At 49.4% G+C, this 26,626-nt stretch overlaps 1 protein-coding gene across 1 annotated transcript; it reads right to left on the reverse strand.

Annotated features, from left to right (window-relative positions):
* Nucleotides 1-3,120: 3,120 nt before the first annotated feature.
* On the reverse strand, nucleotides 3,121-26,285 carry LOC144119673 (nucleoside hydrolase-like). The gene is made up of 6 exons (XM_077652240.1): nucleotides 26,028-26,285; nucleotides 14,205-14,502; nucleotides 12,771-12,907; nucleotides 10,387-10,644; nucleotides 4,646-4,697; nucleotides 3,121-3,713 (listed from the first exon to the last, which is right to left on the reverse strand). Exons 1-6 carry the CDS (start codon nucleotides 26,283-26,285, stop codon nucleotides 3,121-3,123), a joined length of 1,596 nt encoding a protein of 531 aa, XP_077508366.1.
* Nucleotides 26,286-26,626: the final 341 nt, after the last annotated feature.

The raw sequence follows: 26,626 nt of genomic DNA on the forward strand, positions 1-26,626 counted from the left end.
GACGGATGGACGGATGGATGGATGGATGGATGGATGGAATGATGGATGGATGGACGTATCATAGAGTTTCTTACTTTTAACTAGAGGGAAAGCTAGCGGCGCTGCACCTGAACCTCCATGGGCGCGCAAAGTATCATGGGGCGATGAGCTACTTGGGGCGGGACAGTAGGTTTTTTTAGGAACACAGAGTGGCGTTGCTGAGATGTCCCATTCCGTATCCATGGTGCGCTCCGCGCGCAGACGACTTCGGCGTAAAAGTAGTGTGCAAAAGCCATAGTAGCGAAAACGCAACAGCACACGACGCCAATAAAACATTCTTGTTTTCCGAAATGCTGTGGAAAAACCTTTCAAAATGTTAAAGTGGCAACATTTTTTTCAAAAACATATTTCTTTTTAAAAGTGCGCCTGTTAAGCACGAAATATTAGCTTTTGTGGTCTGCAATGCTTGGCCAATAGAAGATCAAGCCATCGCTTATTTTTGAGCAAACATTGCATTTACATGCTCTTCTGCTCGTTTGCTACGATTTATAGGCATGATATTGAATGACAGAACATTCCTGATTATCGAACAACGCTTGTTCTTTTCATTATTTTTGTCCAAAAGTTGTAGTTCTGCAGTCGGTAGCTCTCCGCCACATGATGCTTAGAGCGCCCATGGTGGTGCAGGTGGTCTCGAGGAAGCTCCATGCAAACTACCATAGGCGGGTGCCAGCTTTCCCTCTAGTTACTAGTAAGAAACTCTATAGAATGGATGGATGGATGGATGGATGGATGGATGGATGGATGGATGGATGGATGGATGGATGGACGGACGGACGGACGGACGGACGGACGGACGGACGGACGGACGGACGGACGGACGGACGGATGGATGGATGGATGGATGGATGGATGGATGGATGGATGGATGGATGGATGGATGGATGGATGGATGGATGGATGGATGGATGGATGGATGGATAAAAACTTTATTTGCGACAAATTTAAAGTGTTCTTGACCCTTACGGGTCACTGGGTGCCGTGGTCGATCCTCGGTCCAGGATGCCTCACTAGACAGCTGGCGTCGTGGCTGGGCGTATGAGAATCGTTGCGCTTCCTCGTCCTGGCTGGCCAGCAAGTGCTCCCGCTGCGTCATACTCGGGTGGTCTGTTGTAGGCTCTAAGTCTGCCTTAGGGCAGGTCCATGTGACATGCTCGAGTGTAGGTTTACCCTGTAACCACGGACATTCGCCTACGCATTGTGTAGGGAGAACCTTGTGTAGTTTGTGCAGGTGCGGATAGGTATCGGTTTGTAGCCTGCGCCAGTCTACCTCCTCCTCTTTGGTTAACCTTTTGTTTGCGTATAACTATAGCATATGAGCATTTCGTGTTGAACATGTCAGATTGACATGTGCATGACCATGCCTTGTGGGAATTGGTCCTGCATATCACAGTGTGTATTGTCTATCATGGAAGTGAAACCAGCAGCCCTTTTCAAGTATTCGCAGTAGAAGTTTGCAGTTGAAGGTCCTTTTCTTTGCAGAGCCAAGCAGCAGCAGTTGCGGCAGCGGCAGCGCAAGCCGTCGCCATGACTGCTGCAGCAGTCGCGGTGCAACAGGCTGCAGTCGCGCTGCAGACCGCAGCAGCAGCAACGCAGCAGATGGCGGCTGTTGTCGCAGAGTCGCGGGGCCAGGAATCGGCCCAACACCATGTGCTGGCGGACTGTGTCGGGCAGCTCACCCTGCTGCTCCACGACAATATTCAGCCGCCGGGGCAGTCGTCCTAAATGTGTTCTTTCGGCGTTTTTTTTTCTTTGTGGCGCTCCAAAACACAGAAGTTGTTCTGTTCATTGATTTTTTTCCAGCTTCTGCCAGGCGCAGAGACTGCACACATATATTCTATTTTTTTACTTTCTCCTAGCAGCTTCTGCCAGCTGCAGAAGCTGCCCTGTTGTTGTAGCTTCATTCTGCCAGGTGCAGAAGTTTCGTTCTTTATTCGCGTGCTTTCCTCTCTTTCCCCTGCCTTATGACAAGCGTATAAGGTGTTGTATATGCAACGCTGTTGTCCGCATGTTTTCTCAATTCGTGACAGGCGAACATTTGATGTGTACCTCTCGAAATGTGAGTTTACGCTACGATGTACAGGTATAAGGATCTCTTGTTTGTTTTGTAGGTTCTAACATCTCGAAGGAACACGTTGCCTATCAGGGAGGATGTATTGCAGTGATCCGCATTAAGACTGATGTGCGCTGACGTCACGCAGCACACTGATGCAGTCTGCATTTCGACTATATGTAAACGCGCCTGTCACGAGTGGGATGTGGCAATGCAACAAATATGGAACTGAACTAGTCACACACGTACATGCTGCATCATCTGTGATATGTAAATGCTTCGTGCACTGCACATGTTTTGCTACTCCAGCTAAATTTATGAAGACGACTGTCCCATGCAACAGTTGCACGTTGCTGCAGTCGTGCACCATGTTTTCACACTACGATGTCTACATGTGGCTTTTCTGCTTATGCAGGAAGTGCCAGGGCTGTGATGCTTACCACCGTGTAAACTTTCAGGCAGTAACCAACTGTTCTTTCTTTCCCGTCTCTGTGTGGCTCAAGTTATGTGTCACGTGGCAACGATGAGTGCGGTAATTCAGCGACCATTTTAATGCATGCAGTACGGGCGCCGCTGCATCTCCCAAATGGGTGCCATGCCGCGGCGTACTGGTTTAACGAGGACGATGCATACATGTGATAGAAAAAAAAGTGTTCATGTGCTCTTTCATTTCCAAATAACACCACGAGCATTTATTATCTTGTTCAGTCGAAACACTTCAATTTATGCAGTGACTCACACATGCACACACACATTGGTGGTGATCGCAAGCAACTGTTTCAAGGTGCAATGTGATGGCAGTGGAGAGGCGGGTGGGTTTTGCATTGTTGCACTGACAAACACACACGTGCCGCCTACATGCAACACTTCCAGGGTCCGCAAGGTGACGGCAGCGACGAGGCAGGTGGGTTGGCGCGAGCAACGACGAAGGAGGGTACACGCTGACACTTTTCACTTGTCGGACAAGCTGTTTTGACACTTCATTCGACTCAGCAAGGAGACTGTGCAGTGACTGTATGGCATACTACTCAAGAACTGGGAAGTGGACTGGCAAGTGCACTATCCGTGTAGCGACAGCTGATGTGAGCACTTGTTTCCTTGGCACGGGAGGGTTCCAGGCACACAAAGGCAACAAGTGGAAGGGCGGTGTTGGCTACTGCGGTGGGTGAGACTGACGCCGAAACCGCCGACGTACCATGCGGAGGTAGTGCAGCCTCTGGCGACGTGTTCTTCGGAACAGGTCGATAACACTGTTCCTCGTGGCTGCACCCCGCAGGTACGTCACGCGAGTTCCCGCATCGCATGTAGTCGTCTGGCAGAGGCGGCCCGTTGTCATCAAGATCACCTGCATCTTCCTCGTCTTCTGGAATGGGGTCATCCAAACAGAGGTTGTGCAGCGCGGCACACGCTGCAACGATGCAAGTCGCTCGCTCCGGTTCGTAGTGGAGCGTCCGGTACCTTTGCAGGCACCGGAAGCGGCTCTTGAACACGCCGATGGCGCGCTCAACCACCGATCGCATACATGCGTGTGCCGCGTTGTACAGCCCCTCTGGAGACACAGGACTTGGGTGGCCTGGCACCGGTGTCAATAGCCAGGGCTCTAGCGGGTAGGCGCTGTCCCCTGCATAATCAATAATGATGCGCAGTCAAACATGCCCTTGTCAAACATGTCGATTATTTCAACATCTTTGCAGCACGCTCTACTATACAACGCAAGACCCACATCACGTAGCTCAGTGGCTCGTTTTTGAACGCATGGTATGTGTTGTAGAAGCGTACCTTGTTGGGCCAGTTGCCGCGCCGCATAGTATCAGTTAGAGAAACCAGCGTAACAGGACGTGTGCACATGAAAAGGAAGTCCCAAGGACGCCTCTCCACACTCCAACGTCATCCTTGTGATTTCCTTTTTGTGTACACGCACTGTACCGCTGGTTTCTCTACCTGGAATTTGGTGTGTTCTGCGTTTCAATTTTGGATTTGGTGTTGTTTAGGTACATCTCACTTCATTATCGCCTTACATTGTCACGTCATTGCTTTCTACAAAAACCCACCCAGCCATGAATAAAACGTCATTCGCCATGAAACTCTGAGTCTCGACTCGCTTCTTAGGCGTCCGTCCAGGCTGACACTACAGTATTTATGCACATGCATACAATGTATAGTTCAGAAGTAACCGCCGCTGCAAGACCAGCCTTGTAACTTCTCACACAGCACAGATGATTCTGCCTTGATTTCAATTGGGGCAGATAATACACTCCATTTCAACAAATGCTTTATATGCCTTGTGTTCGGCCGTGATAACAAGTAGTAACACACGGAAAACTCGCACAAGGCGTGTATATAGTGCTGCAACGCATGGCTAACTAGCACGCCTCATTCTTTTGCCTTGAGCGCATGCGGGTCACTACTTAGTGCTATACGTAAAGCCGAGGTGGCCCGATGCTTGACAGGGCTTTCTTAATGTTACCGAGCAGAAACTCTCCTTCGGCCAGCAGGCCTGCCTCCATCTCTCGCCGGACCTCTGAATATCCCATACAAACGTGTCATGGCAACATGCCGGCCTGCGGGGGTCCACGGCCAGAATACGCATGTTGGCGTCGTAGATCTGCAGAAAACAGACAGGAAAAATTCCCTCGTGAGCTTCCACTCTCGAGGCCCGAACTCGTAACCGAACACATGTGATCAAGCAGAGGCAGAGGTCTACTTACAATCTGTGTGTTTAGGGCGCAGTATCCCTTTCGGCTCCAGAAGGCTGCACTGTGGGCAGCATTGCCCCGCGGCGCATTGATGGCAACGAGTGTGCCATCCACGCGCCCGAAGACGCCGGGGATACTGCCGTTGCGAAGGTAGCCCTCTTTTGCCGCCGCCTACTCCTCAGGGCTCACGGGGAAGTGAACCCAGCCCTTCTGCGCGCCTTTACAAATTGCTTGCGCCACCCGCCGCACGCATTTGCTCACCGTCGGTTGTGCGATGCCGACGTGCGCCTCGTTACCAACGGCAGCTTGAAAGCCGCCGGTAGCAAAGAACCGCAGTGCACACAGCACCTGCCGCCGCACCGACAGCGCGCTCGCACGCAAACCTCCCTGTTCATCGGCGAGCTCGTCGCACAGCCACTCCACAGTCTGCTTTTCCAGAAGGAAAAGGCGTCGAAATAGCTCGTCCGGCAAGTCAAACGCGTCTTCGCGCCCCCTCCTTCGCCGTTGCTCGCGCCAGCGCAGCCGCCTCAGTCGTATGGCTGTGTACACCGCCGCCATTTTCTGTCAAAAACGCAACGGTCAAATTGACCGCTTCGAGGCTGTCACAAAAAGCTATCAGTAAGCGGCTGTATAATTAGGTGTGCAACGTCACCACTTCTGCCACATTCGTGACGTAATCTGCAACCACCCATGACGCAAAACATGCAGCAAAATGGCCGCCGGCCACGACCTACCAGTAGGAGCGAGGCTAATTGACGCCTTTTTGACAAGTTTTTGACAACTTTGCTTATTGACAGCTGCGTAATCCGGTTCCAGGCCGCTCTAATATGGAGATGAAATGCAAATGCTAATGGTTTAGCTCTGGTTAACCCTGGTCGAAAGCAAAAAGCTGCATCTCCTGGGCTACGTTTGTGGTCGAGCGACTGCGATGCCTCGTTTCCTTCTCTCCGCAACGCGGTGACGCAGCGCACATCTGCCGCTCTCCGCGGCAGGCGTCGCATCGATCACACCTATCGTTCCGCTGAACTCATCAAAGTGCACCGCCGATTTATGCAGAACCCACTTTCATGACCTGCGCATGCGATGCCGCAGACGCTTTCCCGCTTGACCGAAGGTCAAGGTCAAAGTCGAGATAGTGTAACAGCCGCTGGTGTCACTGCTGTAGCTGACGTCATGTGTCGAACCTGACTACCACCAGTTGTGCTCATTGTATGACCTCTAGCTGCAGTCAAGGTCAAACTTACGGCCCCACTGACTTCTAGCTACATTCAAGGTCAAACTTGCGGCCCCGCTGACGGCTCGAAAAGCTAGCTTAGTGAAGCTTTTCGCTTCAAAATTGGAGGTGGTGGTTTAGTTTTGCTAAACACGAAATATGATGCGAAAGCGGCGGCTGTGTTTTTATGGAGGAAAAACGCTAAGCGCCCGTGTGCTGTGCGATGTCAGTGCACGATCCCCAAGTGGTCGAAATTATTCCGGAGCCCTCCACTACGGCACCTCTTCTTTTCTTCTTTCACTCCCTCCTTTATCCCTTCCCTAACGGCGCGGTTCAGGTGTCCAACGATATATGAGACAGATACTGCGCCATTTCCTTCCCCCCAAAACCAATTATTGTTATTAAAGCACTGTTTCTTGCTGCCTGGACACAACCGCCACGTACCTCAAAGCATAAGTGTCCGCTGACCCAGGGAGCCAGTTGTGCGCTTTTCCTTTCCTCAAAATCAACGGTCTAAATCTGCTGGTTTTAAGAAAGGGAAAGACGCATAACTGACGCTACCGCCTACTAACAGCGCGATTGAGGTGGCCACTACTGGCGTTCATCCGTTTCTCCAGCAAACGACGAGTCACGTGATTAGTCACGTGGCCACAGCTGCCAAGGCGGCGGTCGGCAGTCAGTCAATCAACTTTATTCAGCCAAATGGTGGTAGCTCGCTCCCCCGTGGTCCTCAGCCTAAGCCTAGGGCCCGGGGGTTAGGCTACCGGGCCGGGGACGGTGCCGTTAGTCGGTCACAGCCTCGCCCGCCGCGGCTGTCGGCGCGGCGGCGGCGAGTGACGTGTATGTCACGAGGCTGCCACATCACCACTGCTCTTCTACTTCAAGATCAAATTGCGGCGCCGATGGCCTTGGCTTGACTAGGCCAGTAAAGCTTTCGCTTTAAAGGCGCCGGTGTCACGCCTGTCTATTTACTGCGCTAGGTTATCGCACGTTAAGAAACAACTCCGGGTGATTTGCGAACATTTTGAGCAACTATCGCATTGTACTTCATGGGCCTCCATGCCTTGGTTCCTGTGAATACGTATTTTAAATAAAACTTCCGGCGGTTTAGCATTCTTTAGGGCGGAATATCGTGCGAAATCAGCAGTTCTTGCGAAAAAGCCGGCGCGGTGACTAAGTGGTTATGGCACTCGGCTGCTGATCCGAAAGACGCGGGTTCGATCCCGGCCGCGGCTGTCTAATTTCAGTGCAGGCGAAATTCTAGAGGCCCGTGTACTGTGCGGTGTCCACGTTAAAGAAACCCAGGTGGTCAAAATTTCCGGAGCCCTCCACTCCGGCGTCCCTCGTAGCCCATGTCTCGCTTCGGGACGTTAAACCCCGTGTACCTATCCATCGCAAAAAAAACTTAAGCCACCCCTTTAAAGGCCAGTCGCCACATCACGATACCGCACCTGCGACCCGGCCGGTACCTCGGAACAGCAATAAAGAACAGAAAGATGGTGATTGATATGTGTTCACTTAAACAACCACTTATACGAGTGGAGGCGAGCCATCATGAAATCTCAAATCAATCATGCACTCTAAAAAGACAATGCGCAAAACAAGAGAAGGCAACATGAATTGCCACGAGTTAAGGTATAGGATGTAGCAGGATCACACAGAAAAAATACGCAAATCATAAATCAACAAGAGCAAAAACGTATTAGTCCACTGCGTTCGCAGATTTACCGCGGCAGTTGTCTGATGGTTCCATCAATTTTATTCTTTCGTCGTCGCTTTTTCGTTCTCCTGCTGCGTCGACTTCTGGTGTGTAGAGGCTTCTAGAAAGGGGGGAGGGAGAGGGAAGAGCGTTTGGGGGAGGTGCACACACACACACACACACACACACACACACACACACACACACACACACACACACACACACACACACACACACACACACACACACACACACACACACACACACACACACACACACACACACACACACACACACACACACACACACACACACACACACACACACACACACACACACACACACACACACACACACACACACACACACACACACACACACACACACACACACACACACACACACACACACACACACACACACACACACACACACACACACACACACACACACACACACACACACACACACACACACACACACACACACACACACACACACACACACACACACACACACACACACACACACACACACACACACACACACACACACACACACACACACACACACACACACACACACACACACACACACACACACACACACACACACACACACACACACACACACACACACACACACACACACACACACACACACACACACACACACACACACACACACACACACACACACACACACACACACACACACACACACACACACACACACACACACACACACACACACACACACACACACACACACACACACACACACACACACACACACACACACACACACACACACACACACACACACACACACACACACACACACACACACACACACACACACACACACACACACACACACACACACACACACACACACACACACACACACACACACACACACACACACACACACACACACACACACACACACACACACACACACACACACACACACACACACACACACACACACACACACACACACACACACACACACACACACACACACACACACACACACACACACACACACACACACACACACACACACACACACACACACACACACACACACACACACACACACACACACACACACACACACACACACACACACACACACACACACACACACACACACACACACACACACACACACACACACACACACACACACACACACACACACACACACACACACACACACACACACACACACACACACACACACACACACACACACACACACACACACACACACACACACACACACACACACACACACACACACACACACACACACACACACACACACACACACACACACACACACACACACACACACACACACACACACACACACACACACACACACACACACACACACACACACACACACACACACACACACACACACACACACACACACACACACACACACACACACACACACACACACACACACACACACACACACACACACACACACACACACACACACACACACACACACACACACACACACACACACACACACACACACACACACACACACACACACACACACACACACACACACACACACACACACACACACACACACACACACACACACACACACACACACACACACACACACACACACACACACACACACACACACACACACACACACACACACACACACACACACACACACACACACACACACACACACACACACACACACACACACACACACTGAACAAGAAATACCCAATGGATGGAACGCTGTAGCTTTTTCTGTAATCGCATGACAGTGCAGGTGGTTACAGAGGCCAGGGACATCAAAACACAGTGGTCAAGTTGTTGTTTTTTATTTTATATTGTAATTGCACAGTTCCACTTTATTGAAGTTAGCGTTACAAATGCATCACGCATGCTTGGTATATACCGTTCATTTCCTGTACTTTCGTAAAGCCATTTCATTTTGACTTTCGAAGTATTTGTTACCTTAGCCGTTGTAGAAAAATTGCGCGACTTGTTGAAGTCATTGAAATTATAAAATTCGCTTATAAAATAGAATTCATGCTATTGCCTTATTTGTTTTTCCTGGCGAGAGTATCCTTCTAGTTTTTCTCGGAGATGAATCCCAGGATTATGGCGACTGTTCGGATTAAGCTCTATTCACTTCTACAGCGACAGCTGTTCGTCGCCCGTCCCTGGCTTTCTCGTTGCCGTCGTCGCCGTCGGCGTAACCGGTCAACCTGGCTCGCATAAGACGACGGGTGGCACTGTTTGGAACAGCCGCCTGCCAGTGCAGGGGTGCATCACGTGACCACTGGTGTAGTGTTCACGTGATGCATAGACTTGGAACGTCATAATACGAGAGGACAGGTAACGAGTCTTCAAGGACAGGTACAAAGTCTACCTCTTCAGAGTCAGCGTTGTAAAATTTAATATACATATTCGGTACAGTTCCTAGTTTTGCGCTGGTAGCATCTACTCTCAGACTGTGGAAGAATTCGTTGTTTTGCTAAAGAGGTATTGAAATATTTCATGCTTTACTCGCGCAACACTCCTCAGAAACTTCAAAATGCCAGTGAAGCCCGGTCGAAAGTACGGTTAAAATATTCCTCAGTTATGGTGGCGTTGAACCCAGTAATAATGGTGACACTTCGCTTCACCTCGGGCATCATGTACTCGAGCCACCCGTGCACGAGCTGACCACGGGTGTGGGTGCCGGTGAGTTCAACGGTGACGCGGTGCACCACAGTCTTCGTAATGCTGTCGGGTTCCATTGCCGCCAGCACAGCGAGACCGTCGCCCAGGTCGAAACCGGTGTTTTTGTCCAGGCAGCACTCCACTGTAAACTTTGTGATGTCACCCAGAAATTTTTGGAGTGGGCCTGGGTCTGTCCTGTTCGTTATGTTGTAGTAGGCACCCTGATGGGAAGAGAACATGTGCGTTGACATCTTTAACTGCACGAAGGTCTCAATTGTCCTATAGTACGGCTTCAGTAATGGCCAGCTTTTCTGTTGTATCCAAGAAATCCTTCCGTCAGAATTTCGCGAAAGCTTGCGCAGTCCTTTTTTTGAAGTACCAGAAGTGGCTTTGCTAATAGTAAATATGGAAGCAATGATAGCAGTAGTAATAACAACATATGCTTGATACAGTTTTAACCTTGAGTCATGTAGAAGTAAGGTATTGTATTATACGAACTGCAGAAGTTGCCCTGCAGCAAAAGAATAAACTGGCAGCCAGTATATTTTAAAACACTCGGATCAACCATATACTGCGAATTAAAAAAAAAACTCACTGTTGCAGTTCAATACTGCTGCAAAAAGCTCCAATATGCACGTGTCACTCATTTGCCTTTAGTGCAGCAGTTGCTCGTGGCTTTAGTTTACCATTGCAGACATAATCATTTTTATTGTTCGTCATACGCTAAACTATTTGGTGATAATTCATGCCTGTTAACCGCTTCAGTTATAAATTAAGGTAAAACGCCTTAGAAAAATGAATTACTTTCATAATAAGGGAGTAATTACTCATTAGCATCCAACCAAGCGAAGTGATATGGCACTCCACAGTAAACGTGGAAATACTACCAGATTCTCACATACCAAAGGGCACATACGTTTAGCATAAATTAGCTCTTTGGATTGATTATGATAAATATCCTCTCGTACCGTATTACATTTTTGTACACATGGTGATTATTTTCCTGTCTTGAGTATTTAGCTATATCTTCTGCCATTCTACGAGAGCAGGCGGAACTATTCGTTCACATCACTTTAGTTTTGGAACTATTCGTTCACATCACTTTAGTTTTTCACACGCTGCCGACTGGCTCTGCGATACACAGGTAGCAGCGATGGCTAGGATAATGTTGTGAATTTTCTGTGCAAGTTGCAGCTTCCTTACAGGTTGCACTGGAAGTTTATGTTCGTGCTAAAAATTCGCAAGAAACGCTATATGTTCAGTTATAGATATTAGTTGTACGTTCAAACTAAACTTCATGCTAAATAAGTGATCTAAATGTTATTCTTATGTTCAAATCATAACTATAAAACTACATACCAATAATTAATTTTATAATAATATCTTGGCAATAATCATAAAACTACATTATCATGATATCACAAGCAATGAGGGAGAATTTTTTACACTGTTTGTACAACATTTTTTTTTTGCCAGTAGCTGGGATTCTGCAATCAAATATCTAAGATCGTTCCTGCTTTTGAATGCATGCATGACCTCCAAATTTAATTAGAAAAATTTGCACATTACCCCTTCACCACTATGACTTATAGACATCCCTCACATCTGGCTATACAAGCTTGAGGCCATGGTATCCGTTATAAGGTGAATTTATGGGTTGCATGCATTAGTTGTGCTGTATTACTGTTCGTGTCGCCCTTGTTGTCACAACTGACGATTTTGGCTTTGCAGGATTACTGTAGCTACGATTTTCGCTAAAGTGATACATACGAGTATGTCGTTTAATAAATAACTTAAGGTTAGGAAAAGGTTATACCAATATTTATTCGTAATGGTTCATCAATGTTAGCACAGAAAGATGTAAGAACACTATATTAACATTTTATCAAAGCAAACAAAGTAGCACTGATACGACGTTTCGGTGGACGGGAGTGGTCAGGGAGTGTGGGCGAATGAAGGGTGTGTCTAAGGCAGGAGTGGCGGGATCAGGACGCATTTATTGCAGGGTATTGTTCATTTGAGCGCCGCAAGTGGTATGACAGTTGACTGACCTTTAACAGTCCCTTGATCTCCGAGTTTTGTCTAGTCACACTGCCGTATCTGATTATGCAAGTGGAATGACTTTCAGCTAACCTCTGAAGTCCCCTAACTTCGGAATTTGCGTCCAGAAGGACTGCTGGATTTCATTACGCTACGAAAGACCTCGGACTTCAACGTAATAATTCTAGCATCTGAAAGCGCAACACAACTCCCCCCCCCCCCCCCGCCTCCTCCCAAGCACATGCACAAACAACCCGTCATAATTAAATGGTCTTAGAGAAGAGTGCAAACGATGCAGTTAACGCACCCATGGAACTGTGGATTCGAGCACCGTCTCCCAAGGAACGATGTACACTGGGCATTCAGCCCTCTGGAGAACCACCAGCGCCGCCTCGGGGTCGGTGAGGAAGTTGAACTCGGAACCCGGTAGGATGTTGCCCCTACCTGCGGAGGAGGTGATAACACTGACGCTAAAGAAGACAAGCGCGTGTATGCACTCTTAGCCAGCACTGTACAGTGCATCTGTTGAGGCACTGTCCACTGCTGACTCTTAAAGCCATTTCGTATAGCACATAAAAAGTACACAAAGGCAAATACCAACCATAGATGGCTTGTACTCCCCGTAAAGCCAGTGCGCTAAAGGGCAGTTTACACATTTTTTCTCCTTTCGTGTTTAGAATCTGCAACCCACTTTTTAAGTGAAACAAGGGAGAACTGTGGAAGCAAAAATAATAAAAGTGCAAGAAAGGGAAGAAAAACTAAGCAACCAAGCCTTAGAAAAAAAATTAATGTGGATTAGCTCAGCTAATCCAGGATATATAAAGCGAAAGATGTCGGGATTCACTGTGTTCATTGGCGTTGGCGTTGACAATGTTATAGACGGTGATGGCTTTTAGGAAATGAAGGGTGCATAACTGGCTCCCTGGATATGCGGACGCCTCATTCATTCTTTTATACATGTGGCGATGGTGAGAGAGAGAGAGAGAGAGAGAGATGTCGCCTGAATGCATTAGCGCTGACAGCGTTGTGGCTGACATGCGGCACTGCAGCAATAGCTGGGCCGCAGCGTTCATTTGGTGATCAATCTCTCGCGATCAACCATTAACTGCATGCCACCTCCCAGGGTGGCAGGGAGGGCGCGCTGCCTATCCAGTGTGCGGAACGCAATCAAAGCACGCTTTTGCAGTTGGACACCAACGCCATGCCACGTACATAAAAGCGAGATTGAGGTCTCCACAGACCCACGGGGCCGGTTGTGCGCCTTTGTTTTCGTGAAAATGAACGGCCTTTGCAAAGTTGTCAATGCCAATGAACCCTATAAACGCCGTGGGCTCACTTGTTTTGTTTGGTTTTTGAGGAAAGGAAATGGCACAGTAACCGTCTCACATATCTCGGTGGACACCGGAACCACGCCTGCTGAGCAGCGGCGGAACACCTGTGGCTCGGTGCTACTAGTGGCGAATGCGCACTAGTGACTAGGGAGAGAGAGAGAGAAAAATATCCGCGGCGAGGCGCGCATTGTGACGTCATGTACCTCCTCGGAGCACCGCCACGGCGAAATCGCAAGTTCGCGGCCAGTAAAGCTTTCGCTTTAAAAAATACACCGTCTGCATAAACAGCCGGAGTTAAGACGAAAGAGCTTATCTTAATCTTAGGGTAGTTATTGCACGACACCTTTCTGAAGCATATGACAAGCGAGCCTATCTCCGCAATGCCTCAAAGTGTCTCGACAGTAACATACCGTAAATGTTTCCACCAAGAATGTAGATGGCACTGACGTTCTGAGTCAGGTGGGGTTCCACCAGGAGCGCTATCGCCAGGTTAGTCAGCGGCGCCAGAAGTACTAACGTCAGTTCTTTCGGGCTCTTCTTGATGAGCTCTATCATCTTGAGGTATCCGTACGTGCCAGGATCTGGAGCAGCGTTTGGGCCCATTGGGTAAAGGCTGCTCGCGTTGCCGAAATTGTCGGGGCCGAAATACGTCCCATCGTAATCCCACAAGCCGTCGATAGGACGATCAGCTCCTTTGTAGACAGGAATCTGGAAAACGTAAACGAAAGAGAAAAGTGAACGCATCTTTAGCGAATGAGCAAAACATCTCTTTGAATGCCTGAGGCAGCCTCGATCGCGCTTAAAGGGAGCCTAGGTACCAATAGAAGTAGGACTTTATCAATACAGTATCAGGTTATTACCACTAATGAGAGCCCTTCCAGCGAAAATGAGCTTTTATAGGCTGAAAAGGACCAAGAAACAAAGATATGGCCTTCACCGACCGAAATCGCAAGTAAAAGGCCCAAGTCGACACCAGATTGTGGGAACGAACCACCGAGTCTACGCAACACCACCGTTCCTTTCAAAACGGTGGCAACTTGTCCTTCTCGTAAGGTTGTAATGAGTTGGAATCGATTGGCATGAATATTTTCGATTCCAATATCCTGGATTATAAATGCGCATTTCGCTGTCAGTCAAACATCAGTACTGCCAGAAACAGCCATAGAATCAATTTTTACTAGCAACAATATTGAAATGGAGTTCTCCCCAGGGTCGTTGTAGTTATCGACTCACTCACAGCGTCAGAAGTGTCCCCGAAATTTTTCCGAACTGTCACGCACTCCTGACCAAAACAACCGCCGGCACTGGAAGTCATTCCGGATTTTGTCACCTACAGTGTCTTTTTCAGACTAGAAAAGACATTTTGGCGCGAACATTGCTAACTCTGGTTGGATTTCGTTGCAACGCCCTTCCACCTGAAGTCATGTAACGCAAGGGGCCCTATCCTAGCACAAACTTCCTATCGATGGCTGGCTGTTGCGACTAAAATTTCGGTGCAATTACTCGCAATAGATGACCGGTGACAGCTGCTGCTGCGCAGTACACTGGAACGAAGGACAGCGTCATTGCATATGTACAAAAATGTAAAGGTTCTTGAACGACAAACATTGTTTAAAATATTTGCCCTCTACTTGCTAATTTCATGGCTTTAAGTTTTTCATATCAGCGGCATGCACTGCATTGCTGGTTCCGGACCGATGTAGTTCTAGACTTCGCGTGATGTTTTCTTTACTTATTAAATACGCAAAAACGTGGAAAATTGATATCAGTTATGTCTCCCACGAGTTAACGATAAGGGGATTGTTGGTATGACATGATTACAAGACATAAAACTGAGCAGGGGACAAGACACAAAAGAGAAACAAACAGGACGAGCTCGTCCTGTTTGCTTCTCTCCTGTGCCTTGTCCCCTGCTCAGTTTTATGCCTTGTAATCATGTCTACCATGATTTTTAAGACATACGAATACATTCTTTTATTTTAAAAAATACATATTTCACTTGTCTAGACAGTGCGTAGCGTTATCTAATACACAATGGCATTGTCAATGGCAATGGCAACGCAGTTATTATTGTTGCGTTTGATCCTTCCACAGTTCTATGAGGAGGCCGCACTGCAACATGAGCCCCCCCCCCCCCCCCCCGAACACAATTTCTGGCTACGCCACTGCACAGAGTGAATACAACCGGAAGAAGAAAAGATAGGTCAAAGCTAACGAATAAGAAAGCAAGAGAATTCGAAAATAAATATTGCATGCAATTGCCGGCGAGACGGTGCACAGGTGAATTATAAGAAAAAGAAGGCGCGAAGCATGCAAGCACCGCTCAAGCATATGCACAACAGAGCGAACAGGACAACAGAGGCAGGGCTGAATTGTGAGGAACGGACAGGCGGCCGTTGTCCGCTGTTTGCTGTCATGCTAAGCGGTATCGAACCAGATGGAGACGGCAGAGTTTCACAGAAACCACGCCATTATGCTGACACATTTGCTCTACTATATAGAAAAGCCCAGAGACTCATTCGACTGCGTTACCTCATTCCCTATACCCCACCCATTGACCATCGTTAGCCGGCCGCTAACGTTGGATACGGACGCCAATTTAAAACATAGTTCCGCGCCGTTATTCAACATGCTGTGCGATTGATTCCCCGCGACAATAAATTTCGCTATAAAAAAAACAATACAATCTAGAACTTTGCTTTCTTCAGAGTTATTTCCTGTTGTATAGGCAGACTTTTTAATACTCCGCAGTTTCTTTAACATTTACTCTTTGGAAGTTTTGTTCAAATTTTATCTAAAAACCTTGATTTCGCAAGTAAAATTTGGTAATTAAACATGACTATTCTTTAATGAAGTTTATATAATTTCAAAGTGTGTTTATTTGGCTTGAGGTTGACGCATTGCATTAAATTTTAAACTTCATTATTCTAGGGACAAATATATTTAACGAAGACTAGAAAATAAGGGCTTATCTTTTCAACGGTACAGGAAGAACTAAACTACCCGCCCCCAATCAGAAGTTGGCTACAAGCTTTCCACGAGTAATCCACGTGCACTTCCGTCTCCAGAGTGATGAGTTCTCAAGTTTTCCTATGGAGGCTTTTATTTTTTTCGGGACTTAGTTTTCTTTAGGTTAGCTCGCACATTGTTTGAAAATGCGAAATTCTTTAAATGCCTCCGTGCCTCCGAAAACATTTCTTTGGTTCTTTCAGGAAAGAAGAAAGTCCGAAAGGTGCAGGCTTCCCTGCATGGTGCGTAGCTGTGAATTAGCACTTCGTACTAACTGACCTTTGTGTCTGCTCATAGCCGAACTCAGAGCGTCTCAGCTATGGAAAGTAATTTCTCTCGATGATTGTCGGTGTTTCGCCGCAATTGTATAAGGCACTAACACACACCTAACTATAAGAATCATTGTCGCATCGTAGTGATAACCGCAATTACCGAAGAAGTAGCGTGTTTCGTCATTGATAGAGTTTGGTTTATTGTTCGCACGTGCGCAGCAAGAATGTAGTTATCTTTCCTCTCGCCTTGTAAATGTCACTTTTAATCACGATTTCCGATATGCGCACGCACGGACGTTGTGTATGTAGAAGTTATTTATCCTACAGTATCACAATCTTCCGCGCCTTCCTATTAGTAATGTGATGACCCCCATAATGCGCAGGTCCACACGGGACGGAGAGGCAAAGAGACACCGTATGGCTCAGTTTAAACAAACAGGTATATTCAATAATTACACATGATTAAGGTTATACATCAGAGGCTGGGGCGTCCGAGCTTACGTACCGATGACTTCATGGGGGCGATGGAGTGGCTCCGGAGTTGGGCTCGAGCGGTTGCTGGCAGAAGCTGCACGCCGACGGGCTTCGGCGCTGAAGGCCCTCTTGGCGAACGATGTCGTCCTGAGCGTGCTTGCAGTAGAATTTCAATAGTCGTCCGTTTCTTCGAGGATGGTTCACAAACCCTTCCTCTAGTGTCGTTCGGCTTGGAAGATGAACAGGAGGCGAGCTTGTAGATGATGACAGCAGAGCATAATTTTACAACAGAACAAACTTTGCACTACTTTACTCATCGACCGGGCAGGTTAGTGCCTAAGTAGCATCACATTACATGCTAAGCATGGAGCCCCAGCTCAGACTGAACTGCATCCGTTTACATGCGCTTTTAAGCACTTGATTAACAAAGGACTAAGGGCGGTCATTTCCAGTGGCCCGCCCAAAGCATCAATTCTCCAATCCAAAATAACATGCGAGATGGGGACCACCTCTTGGGTTGGGCTTAGCCTCGACCCCAGAGTCTGTTAACAATACAAACTAAATAAACAACAAAAACGCCACCACTCTCTCTCAAGTGAGAGTATACACAGGCTCTCTCTTCGGAGCTAATTCACTAGCGCCTGTCTTTCCACATTCTTGGCGAGTACTGCCTGTCTGTCTGACAGGTGTCCGTCACGGCCCTTCTGGGAAGCTGTGGGTGCCTTCCCGGCGATAGCCCACGACAAAGGGGGGGGGGAGGGAAAGAATGTTGTCTTCGCGGTAGCGCATAGCGTCGGCTGTGGTACGGCGCGCTCTGGCCCGCTGACAGCTCCCTTGTCCTGGAATGTGCCCGGAAATTGGGGAGGATAAAGCCTGTTTCCCCGGGGCGGCGGCGGGTCCGGTTGTTCTGGTCGTCACTCAAAGAGCATGGCTGGGTAATTGATGATGCCGCTGTCACGGGTCTCCGTCTACGCCGCGCCGTCGAACGTGGATCCTCGTAGCACACACGGAATGTCACACTCGCTCACCCTCCAGAAGAATGTTCTCCGAACATTTGAGTCCACGCAGCTCCCCTTGTCTTTCTGAATCGCCTCGCACAGTGCGTCCGACAAAACACTTTTCGCTGCACTCAACACCACTGCACAACACCATATGCCTCCGCTGTCAATACTGGCGTCTCCAGGGGCAGCACTGATCTTCTTTTACAGATAAACATGAAACTCAGCACCCAAGCCTCTCTTTTCTAGTCCAAACTGGACGAAATAAATTTACCACAGTTATAAAGGAGCTCCCACTTCTAGCACGATCACGGCACAGACAAAAATATAGATAACGAAAGGAAGTAGGGCAGGTTCTGCATGCGCTCCGCATGCTCTCCTGTGAAGGTGTTACTTAATGACAGAAAGGTTTAACTACCAACTCCGATAACTTAACACATAAGCACATAGCAATGTTATGAGCTGTGGCATTACACAATTCTAACCAGTTCAAAACTCCGCTCTGTTTACGCCATTAGTCCGACTTAGCTTTCCGATTTCGCAGCGGATATCGGCCTTCATGAGTCATACTAAGTAAGTCTGTGCCCCTTTGTCTGCTTTGGGACTCGCGAGGGCTCGTGGCAGGAGCCTCTCCTGGCGTTATCTGCGCGGCAACCTCGCGCGCTTCTTCTTCTAGCAATGCATGAAGTAAATCCGGTGGCATTCCGGCCGTCACCTCGGGCGCCTGCCGAACAAATGCAGGAGAGGGCGTTTCTTGCGAACTATCTGCGCGCTCCGCTTCACTTCTGTCCCCATCAAAATCCGCGCTTTCCCTTTCCTCATTTCGTGAATACTGAACCGGTGCCGACTTGAGGCGATTTGCGTGTATCCTTATCAAACGCCGGTTCACGTCTCGGACTCTGAAGTTTACCGGAGAAAGCTTCTCGACAACCTCGCACGGTCCTCTCCACTTCGTCTGGAACTTACGAGCTAGCCCAATCTGCCTTTGGCAGTTTTCAATGTACACGCTGTCCCCCACATTAAACGGCGCGTCTCTAGCACTGCGATCGTGCACCTCCTTCCTGCGCTTCGCCGCTTTCTTTAAGGCCTCCTTTGCGATGTCCCTCGCCACTTGCAAGCGCGATTCTAGCTCCACCTTATAGTCGTCCAGTGAAGCGTATGGGACACGACGGGGTCCTCTGGCACTTCACTAGGCTGGTCCGGGTCTCGGCCGTAGAGAAGAAAGAATGGCGATTCGCCCGTGCTCTCGTGTGCTGCGGAATTGTAGGCAAACATTGCATACGGGAGCCACAAGTCCCAGTCCCGCTGGTCGCGCGAAACAAAATGCGACAGGAACCCGGCCACGGTTTGGTTCAGTCGCTCCACCGCGCCGTTGCAAGCCGGATGGTACGGTGTTGTCTGCTTCTTAGCGATCTTAAGCAGCTCGCAAACTCTCCTCATTAGCTGCGACACGAAGTTCGTTCCCCGATCTGTCAAGAGTTGCCTCGGGGGTCCATGTCGGAGCACGATCTGTTCGACAAATGCTCTTGCAACCGTGTCTGCCTTCTGATCTGGGAGTGCTACCGCTTCCGCGTATTTTGAAAGGTGGTCGACAAATACTAAAATGTACTTGTTTCCGGAAGTGGTCGTGGGCAATGGGCCCATTATGTCCATACCTGTCCGCTCGAAGGGAGCCGAAACCTCAGGGAACGGCTGAATTGGAGCTGGTCTTCGTCCCTTGGGTGTTTTTCTTTCGAGACAGGAATGACACTTCGCACAGTAGTCTCTAACATCCTGTCGCATGCCACTCCAAAAGTACAAACGCTCCACACGCCTGCGTGTCTTCGCTACGCCAAAATGACCGGCGCATGGCGCATCGTGAAACGCGCGAAGAACCCTTTCTGTCCACGACCGAGGTATGACGACTCTCTCCCAAGCGGTTTTCTCTGGTCTCCCTTTCCTGGTTGGCCTCGTGCGCCGACACAGGGTGCCGTCTTTGTCAATGAAATAACCTAGCTGTTCGGGGTGAGACGGTGCGCCCTCTAAGCTTTCGATTATTCGCTTCAGGTCAGGATCTTTGCACTGCTCTGTGCGTAATTCGGCGGGGTCGACTACGGGGACAAACTCTTCTATAGCTGCCACGGCAGCTGTGCGGCTGAGTGCATCAGCATTCAGATGTGTCTTTCCTGACTTGTGCTCAACTTCAAAGCAGTATTCCTGCAGGTGTAGATTCCATCTAGCGAGTCGCGAGCTAGGGTCCCTGACACTCATCACCCATTTCAGAGGATGGCAGTCTGTGACTAGCTTGAATTTGCGGCCGTAAAGGTAGCATCTGAAGTGCTTTACTGCCCAGACAACGGCGAGGCACTCCCTTTCCGTAGCTCCGTACTTTTGCTCTGTGGGGCTCAGCTGTCGGCTAGCAAAAGCAACGGGATGTTCTTTGCCCTCGATAACCTGAGATAGCACGGCACCAACTGCGAACTTTGACGCATCTGTGGCCATAACGAAGGGCAAATTAAAATCCGGGTGGCGCAACAGCGGTGCACTCATTAGCTTCCTTTTCAGGGCCCCAAAAGCATCCTCCGCGTTTTCGTCCCAGCGAAAGGCGACATTTTTGGCTGTTAAGGCGGTGAGCGGCTTAGCGAGCTTGGCGAACTCCTCTATGTGCCTTCGGTAGTAACCGATCAGGCCGAGAAACTGCCGGACCTGGCGGACGCTAGTCGGGGATGGAAAATCCGAGACACACCTTAGTTTCTCAGGGTCCGGTCGCACGCCGTCAGCTGAAACAACGTGCCCGAGGTATTTCACCTCGTTTTTGAGGAATTGGCACTTAGAGGGCTTCAGCTTGAGACCCGCTGCTCTTAGTCGCACCAAAACCTGCTCAATATCGCGCAAATGGTTATCAAAACTGTCACTGTATATGATAATGTCATCCATATACACGAAGCACAGCCTCCCCAGAAGACCTGCCAGGATAACATCAGCGGTTCTCTGCCAGACAGCAGGGCTGTTGGCCAGACCCATCGGCATTCTTTTCCATTCATAGTGCCCTGAGGGCGTGTTGAATGCCGTCTTCTCGGCATCTGCCGGATCCATTGCTATCTGCCAGAATCCCGCCGCCATGTCCACTACCGTGAAGTACCTGGCAGAGCCCAGCTGAGAAAGCGTCTCCTGTATATTGGGGATGGGGTATGGATCGATGCGAGTTACGGCATTTAGTTTGCGGTAGTCCACTACCAATCGATACGAGCCATCTGGCTTTTCCACCAATAGTGCTGGTGCTCCCCAGGGTGACTTTGAGTGTTCGACAATGCCGCGATCAATCAGGTCCTGCACCTGCCGCTCCATCTCCTCACGTTGGGAGTAAGGAATCCTGTACGCACGCTGGTAAACGGGCGATGAAGTGCCGGTTTCTATCCTGTGCTTTATAACGCCACAGCAGCCCAAATCCAGGTTGGACGCGGCGAATACCTCCGAGTAGTCGTTCAGCAAACCAGCCAGAGCCTCCCTCTCCCTGGATTTTACGTGAGAAAGATCGAACGACACCTTTGGAGCAGCCGAAGGACTAGCATGCTCTACAGTTGCGAGTACCGTATCGGTGGGCTCACGTTGCTCTATCGCAGAGGTGAAGAAAGCCAATGTTTTGTTCTTGGGAAGGCTCAGTGGCTGCTGGCTACAGTTAACCACCCGTAGCGGCACTCTGTGGGCGTCATTAACTGTCACGAGGCACGCGGCTGCCTTCAGGCCATTGCTGAGAGAGTCGACCGGCTCAAGCACTCCCACGGCGCCGCTCTCTACATCTGAAGGCACAAACGCGTACAAAATGTGCTCCGACCAAGGAAGGACGACCGCCTCCTCGACCAGCCGGACGGCAACCCGCGAATATACCTTCTCCAATGATCCCACTGTTTTACGGGTGTCAATATCGGTAATGCGAATCTCAGCCCCTCTCCTGTTCAAAAACGGAACTTTTGAGCCGCCCGCATTAACCTCTTCCTCAGAGAATGAGACTACTACCTTCCCTTTTCTCAAAAAATCCTGCCCTAATATACCTGACACTCCGTTTGGCAGAGACACCGTGTCCGGGCATACGTAGCAGGGGTGCTCCAATGCAATTCCGCCGAGAGAGAAGTGTAACCGGTAGAGTCCACTTATGCCAAGAGGATCCCCCGTTATGCCTACAAATTTGGTTGCCATACCACCAGACGCTTCCAACACCTCGCGGTCCCCCTTCCTTCGAAGCGTGTTAAAACTGCTCTCCTTAAGCAATGTCACCTTTGACCCCGTATCTATCAACAATTCCATACAACAACCATTTAACTTGCAACGCACAACAGGGCATGCCTCGTCGGCCACACAAACTACCACCACCTCATCATCTACTGCTCCCTCCCCACGCTCCTCAGGCTGGGGAGGACTAACTAGTTTTTTGACTCGGTATCTGGAGCCCCGCTGTAGGCTTGCTTAGGGCGTGTCTCGCCTGCTTCTCTTTGTGGCTCCCCACGGCGCACGTTTTGGCAGAACCTGGCGATGTGTCCGCGACCCTGGCAAGCGAAGCATACGATTTCTTCAAAATCTCGCATACCGCGCCTGTAGCTTTGTGGCGGTCTCCGGTTTCCAGCGAATGGGCGCTGTTGAGCGCGCGCTTCAACCTGGCATTCTACCTGCTGAGATAGCAGCTGTTCTAAGCGATCTAACCGCTCTGTCAAGAGAGCAACCTCAGGGTTGAGCACCGCTCTCTCTATGACGCGTACTCTCGCTGCGGCTGTCGTTAACGCCTCATTTTGTTCCTCATCCAATGCGGCCTCCACGGCTTGGTCGAAATTGCTCGGCTTGCGCGAGAGCACGAACTGGCGCACGGGGTCTTGCAGACCAGCCACGAACAAAGCGGTCATTTCCTCTTTAAGTATATCCTCCGCGTATTTCTTCCTAAGCTGGTCTCCTTCCTCCTCCCTGCTTAACGTATCGCGCGCTAAGCGCTGAAGCCGCGACGCAAACGTTCGCACGTCCTCCCCTACCATCTGTCCGGCGTCACGGAACCTCTGTACTCGCACGTGACGTGGTTCAGTGTCAAAATGCTCAAACGCGAGCTTCTTAAATTCCGCAAATGATTTTGTGGATTTTACTTTTTCGTCTCGCCATGCAAAATCATGAGCAGCTCCTGCCATCTTACACCTCGCCATTCCCAGCATTTGAGCATCGGACCATCCCCCCATTTTCCCAATCTCCTCTAGCATGGAAAAGAAATCGCAGATTGGAACCCCTGTCTTATCTCCCGTAAACGTCGGAATGACGCTTCCTAATGCCAGCATGCTTGCTCCGAGCGACGGCTGTGGAGTGGGAGCTCCCTCAGATACAGTCATTTTTTTTTCAAGCCCTCCAGTGCCTCAAGCCTCTCAAATGGGGGTAAAAGTCCCACAATCAGTCCCGTGATTCCCTTTTGATTACAATTTTGAAGTCATGAATGTCACAGCATTCAGAGGACATTTGCTTTTGAGACCCCACTTCTGACACCAGTGTGATGATCCCCATAATGCGCAGGTCCACACGGGACGGAGAGGCAAAGAGACACCGTATGGCTCAGTTTAAACAAACAGGTATATTCAATAATTACACATGATTAAGGTTATACATCAGAGGCTGGGGCGTCCGAGCTTACGTGCCGATGACTTCATGGGGGCGATGGAGTGGCTCCGGAGTTGGGCTCGAGCGGTTGCTGGCAGAAGCTGCACGCCGACGGGCTTCGGCGCTGAAGGCCCTCTTGGCGAACGATGTCGTCCTGAGCGTGCTTGCAGTAGAATTTCAATAGTCGTCCGTTTCTTCGAGGATGGTTCACAAACCCTTCCTCTAGTGTCGTTCGGCTTGGAAGATGAACAGGAGGCGAGCTTGTAGATGATGACAGCAGAGCATAATTTTACAACAGAACAAACTTTGCACTACTTTACTCATCGACCGGGCAGGTTAGTGCCTAAGTAGCATCACATTACATGCTAAGCATGGAGCCCCAGCTCAGACTGAACTGCATCCGTTTACATGCGCTTTTAAGCACTTGATTAACAAAGGACTAAGGGCGGTCATTTCCAGTGGCCCGCCCAAAGCATCAATTCTCCAATCCAAAATAACATGCGAGATGGGGACCACCTCTTGGGTTGGGCTTAGCCTCGACCCCAGAGTCTGTTAACAATACAAACTAAATAAACAACAAAAACGCCACCACTCTCTCTCAAGTGAGAGTATACACAGGCTCTCTCTTCGGAGCTAATTCACTAGCGCCTGTCTTTCCACATTCTTGGCGAGTACTGCCTGTCTGTCTGACAGGTGTCCGTCACGGCCCTTCTGGGAAGCTGTGGGTGCCTTCCCGGCGATAGCCCACGACAAAGGGGGGGGGGGGGGGGAGGGAAAGAATGTTGTCTTCGCGGTAGCGCATAGCGTCGGCTGTGGTACGGCGCGCTCTGGCCCGCTGACAGCTCCCTTGTCCTGGAATGTGCCCGGAAATTGGGGAGGATAAAGCCTGTTTCCCCGGGGCGGCGGCGGGTCCGGTTGTTCTGGTCGTCACTCAAAGAGCATGGCTGGGTAATTGATGATGCCGCTGTCACGGGTCTCCGTCTACGCCGCGCCGTCGAACGTGGATCCTCGTAGCACACACGGAATGTCACAGTAATCTTTACGCTGTGAAAACATTCCTTCTGTAGAACCCCTACCTGCGATTACAAAAATAAATTAGTTTAGTAATACAACGAAGCCAACTAATGTAGGCTCAACAAGAGAAATAATTCGTTATTTTAAGGAAAATGCAACAAGCCGCATTGTTTACAAGCAGAGTATTCTCAGTCGCCTAGAGGAAAACTGAAGAGTCCTAAAAGGTCCCAAAAGGGTAACAGGGTCCTATAGGGCATAAAGGGCAACTGAAAAGGCTTTAGAATTAGGCGAACTTGAAGTGGTTGAATGCGTGAATCTTGCAGCTCAAGAATGCCAAGGCTAATGGTTCTAGCGTTTGAAATGGTCACGTAATCGACACGTGAAGCCTCGTAGGCATTCAGGCTTCTCCACACTGCACAGATGCGGGCAGGGGACGAAATGGTGACGTCATGTACGGCGGTGTTACGCTTCTAGCGAAGAAACGTTTGCTTGAAGGCAGAAAACCAACGCCACCACAAAGTAATGCCCACGAAGCGTTGTTCGGCTGCGTCGCACGACGCACGGCAGCGTGTGGCAACTTGAAATTTCGGCAACAATGACGTCATCACGAGTTTCTCCGCACTTACACGACGCAGTGAGCAGAAGGCTGAACATCGTCACTCTTTTAATAGGTGATTACGCCATCATTTTAAGTACTAGCGCAAAACTACTTGGCATGCATCACCTAGAAGCTTCGTAATTTTGTATCCTTGAATCGTCTCTAATTCTCAACAAATCATTTCAGCTTTCCTTTAAGACTAGTCCACGAGCGTTGAAGTTAGGTTTCGGCTCAAACGCGAACACATCCTTCCGGGCAACTTACGTCCGTTCGGTTGATCACTCGTAGCACCCTGAGTGTGTTGTCGTACGCGGTCGACAAATTCGTGTTTCCCGCCACAACGGTGATGGCCTCCAAGCAGACGTCTGCCGAAGTGGCGGCCATGGTGATGGCCAACGCATCGTCCACGCCCGTGTCGACGTCCAGCAATAACTTCAGCGGCCGCGCTGTGGACAGAACATTGCCGAATAAGCACGCGAAAACTGAGCACCACGTTTCAAAGGAGGAGGCCTTCAGTCCCATTGCTGGGCAATCCGCAGTTCGCCGAGAGCTGTCGAAAGCTGAAGCTTCTTAAGCTGCGCCACAATTTTCTGCTTTCTCCTGTTTGCTCCATCTCTGCACAGACGTTGTTAGCACGACATTATTAGTATAATGAGAGCTTATCCGAGAATTTTTTTTTTCATCGCTCATATGCGTTGTCTTATAGCTCCGTACAGAAGACGCCATTGGTTGAAGCGAACCTAATTGTGCCTTCTCTTGCGCTGTCATTTCGCTGAATCATTCTTTTTCCACCACGTTGTTCGGATCGTTCACCGCTGAGCAGTCGTCATCACAATGCGTTTCAAGCTCGACGCATAGCGATT

The sequence above is a fragment of the Amblyomma americanum genome, chromosome 2 (assembly GCF_052857255.1).
Source record: "Amblyomma americanum isolate KBUSLIRL-KWMA chromosome 2, ASM5285725v1, whole genome shotgun sequence".
NCBI classification, from domain to species: Eukaryota; Metazoa; Arthropoda; class Arachnida; order Ixodida; family Ixodidae; genus Amblyomma; species Amblyomma americanum.

Excerpts from the sequence above, each read along its gene's own strand:
- LOC144119673 (XM_077652240.1), bottom strand. The coding sequence starts at position 26,285 with ATGGGACTGAAGGCCTCCTCCTTTGAAACGTGGTGCTCAGTTTTCGCG. Across the intron at positions 14,503-26,027 it reads GAGTGATCAACCGAACGGAC|ATTCCTGTCTACAAAGGAGC; the intron begins GTAAGTTGCCCG and ends TACGTTTTCCAG. Across the intron at positions 4,698-10,386 it reads TCGAGTACATGATGCCCGAG|ATCTACGACGCCAACATGCG; the intron begins GTGAAGCGAAGT and ends TGTTTTCTGCAG.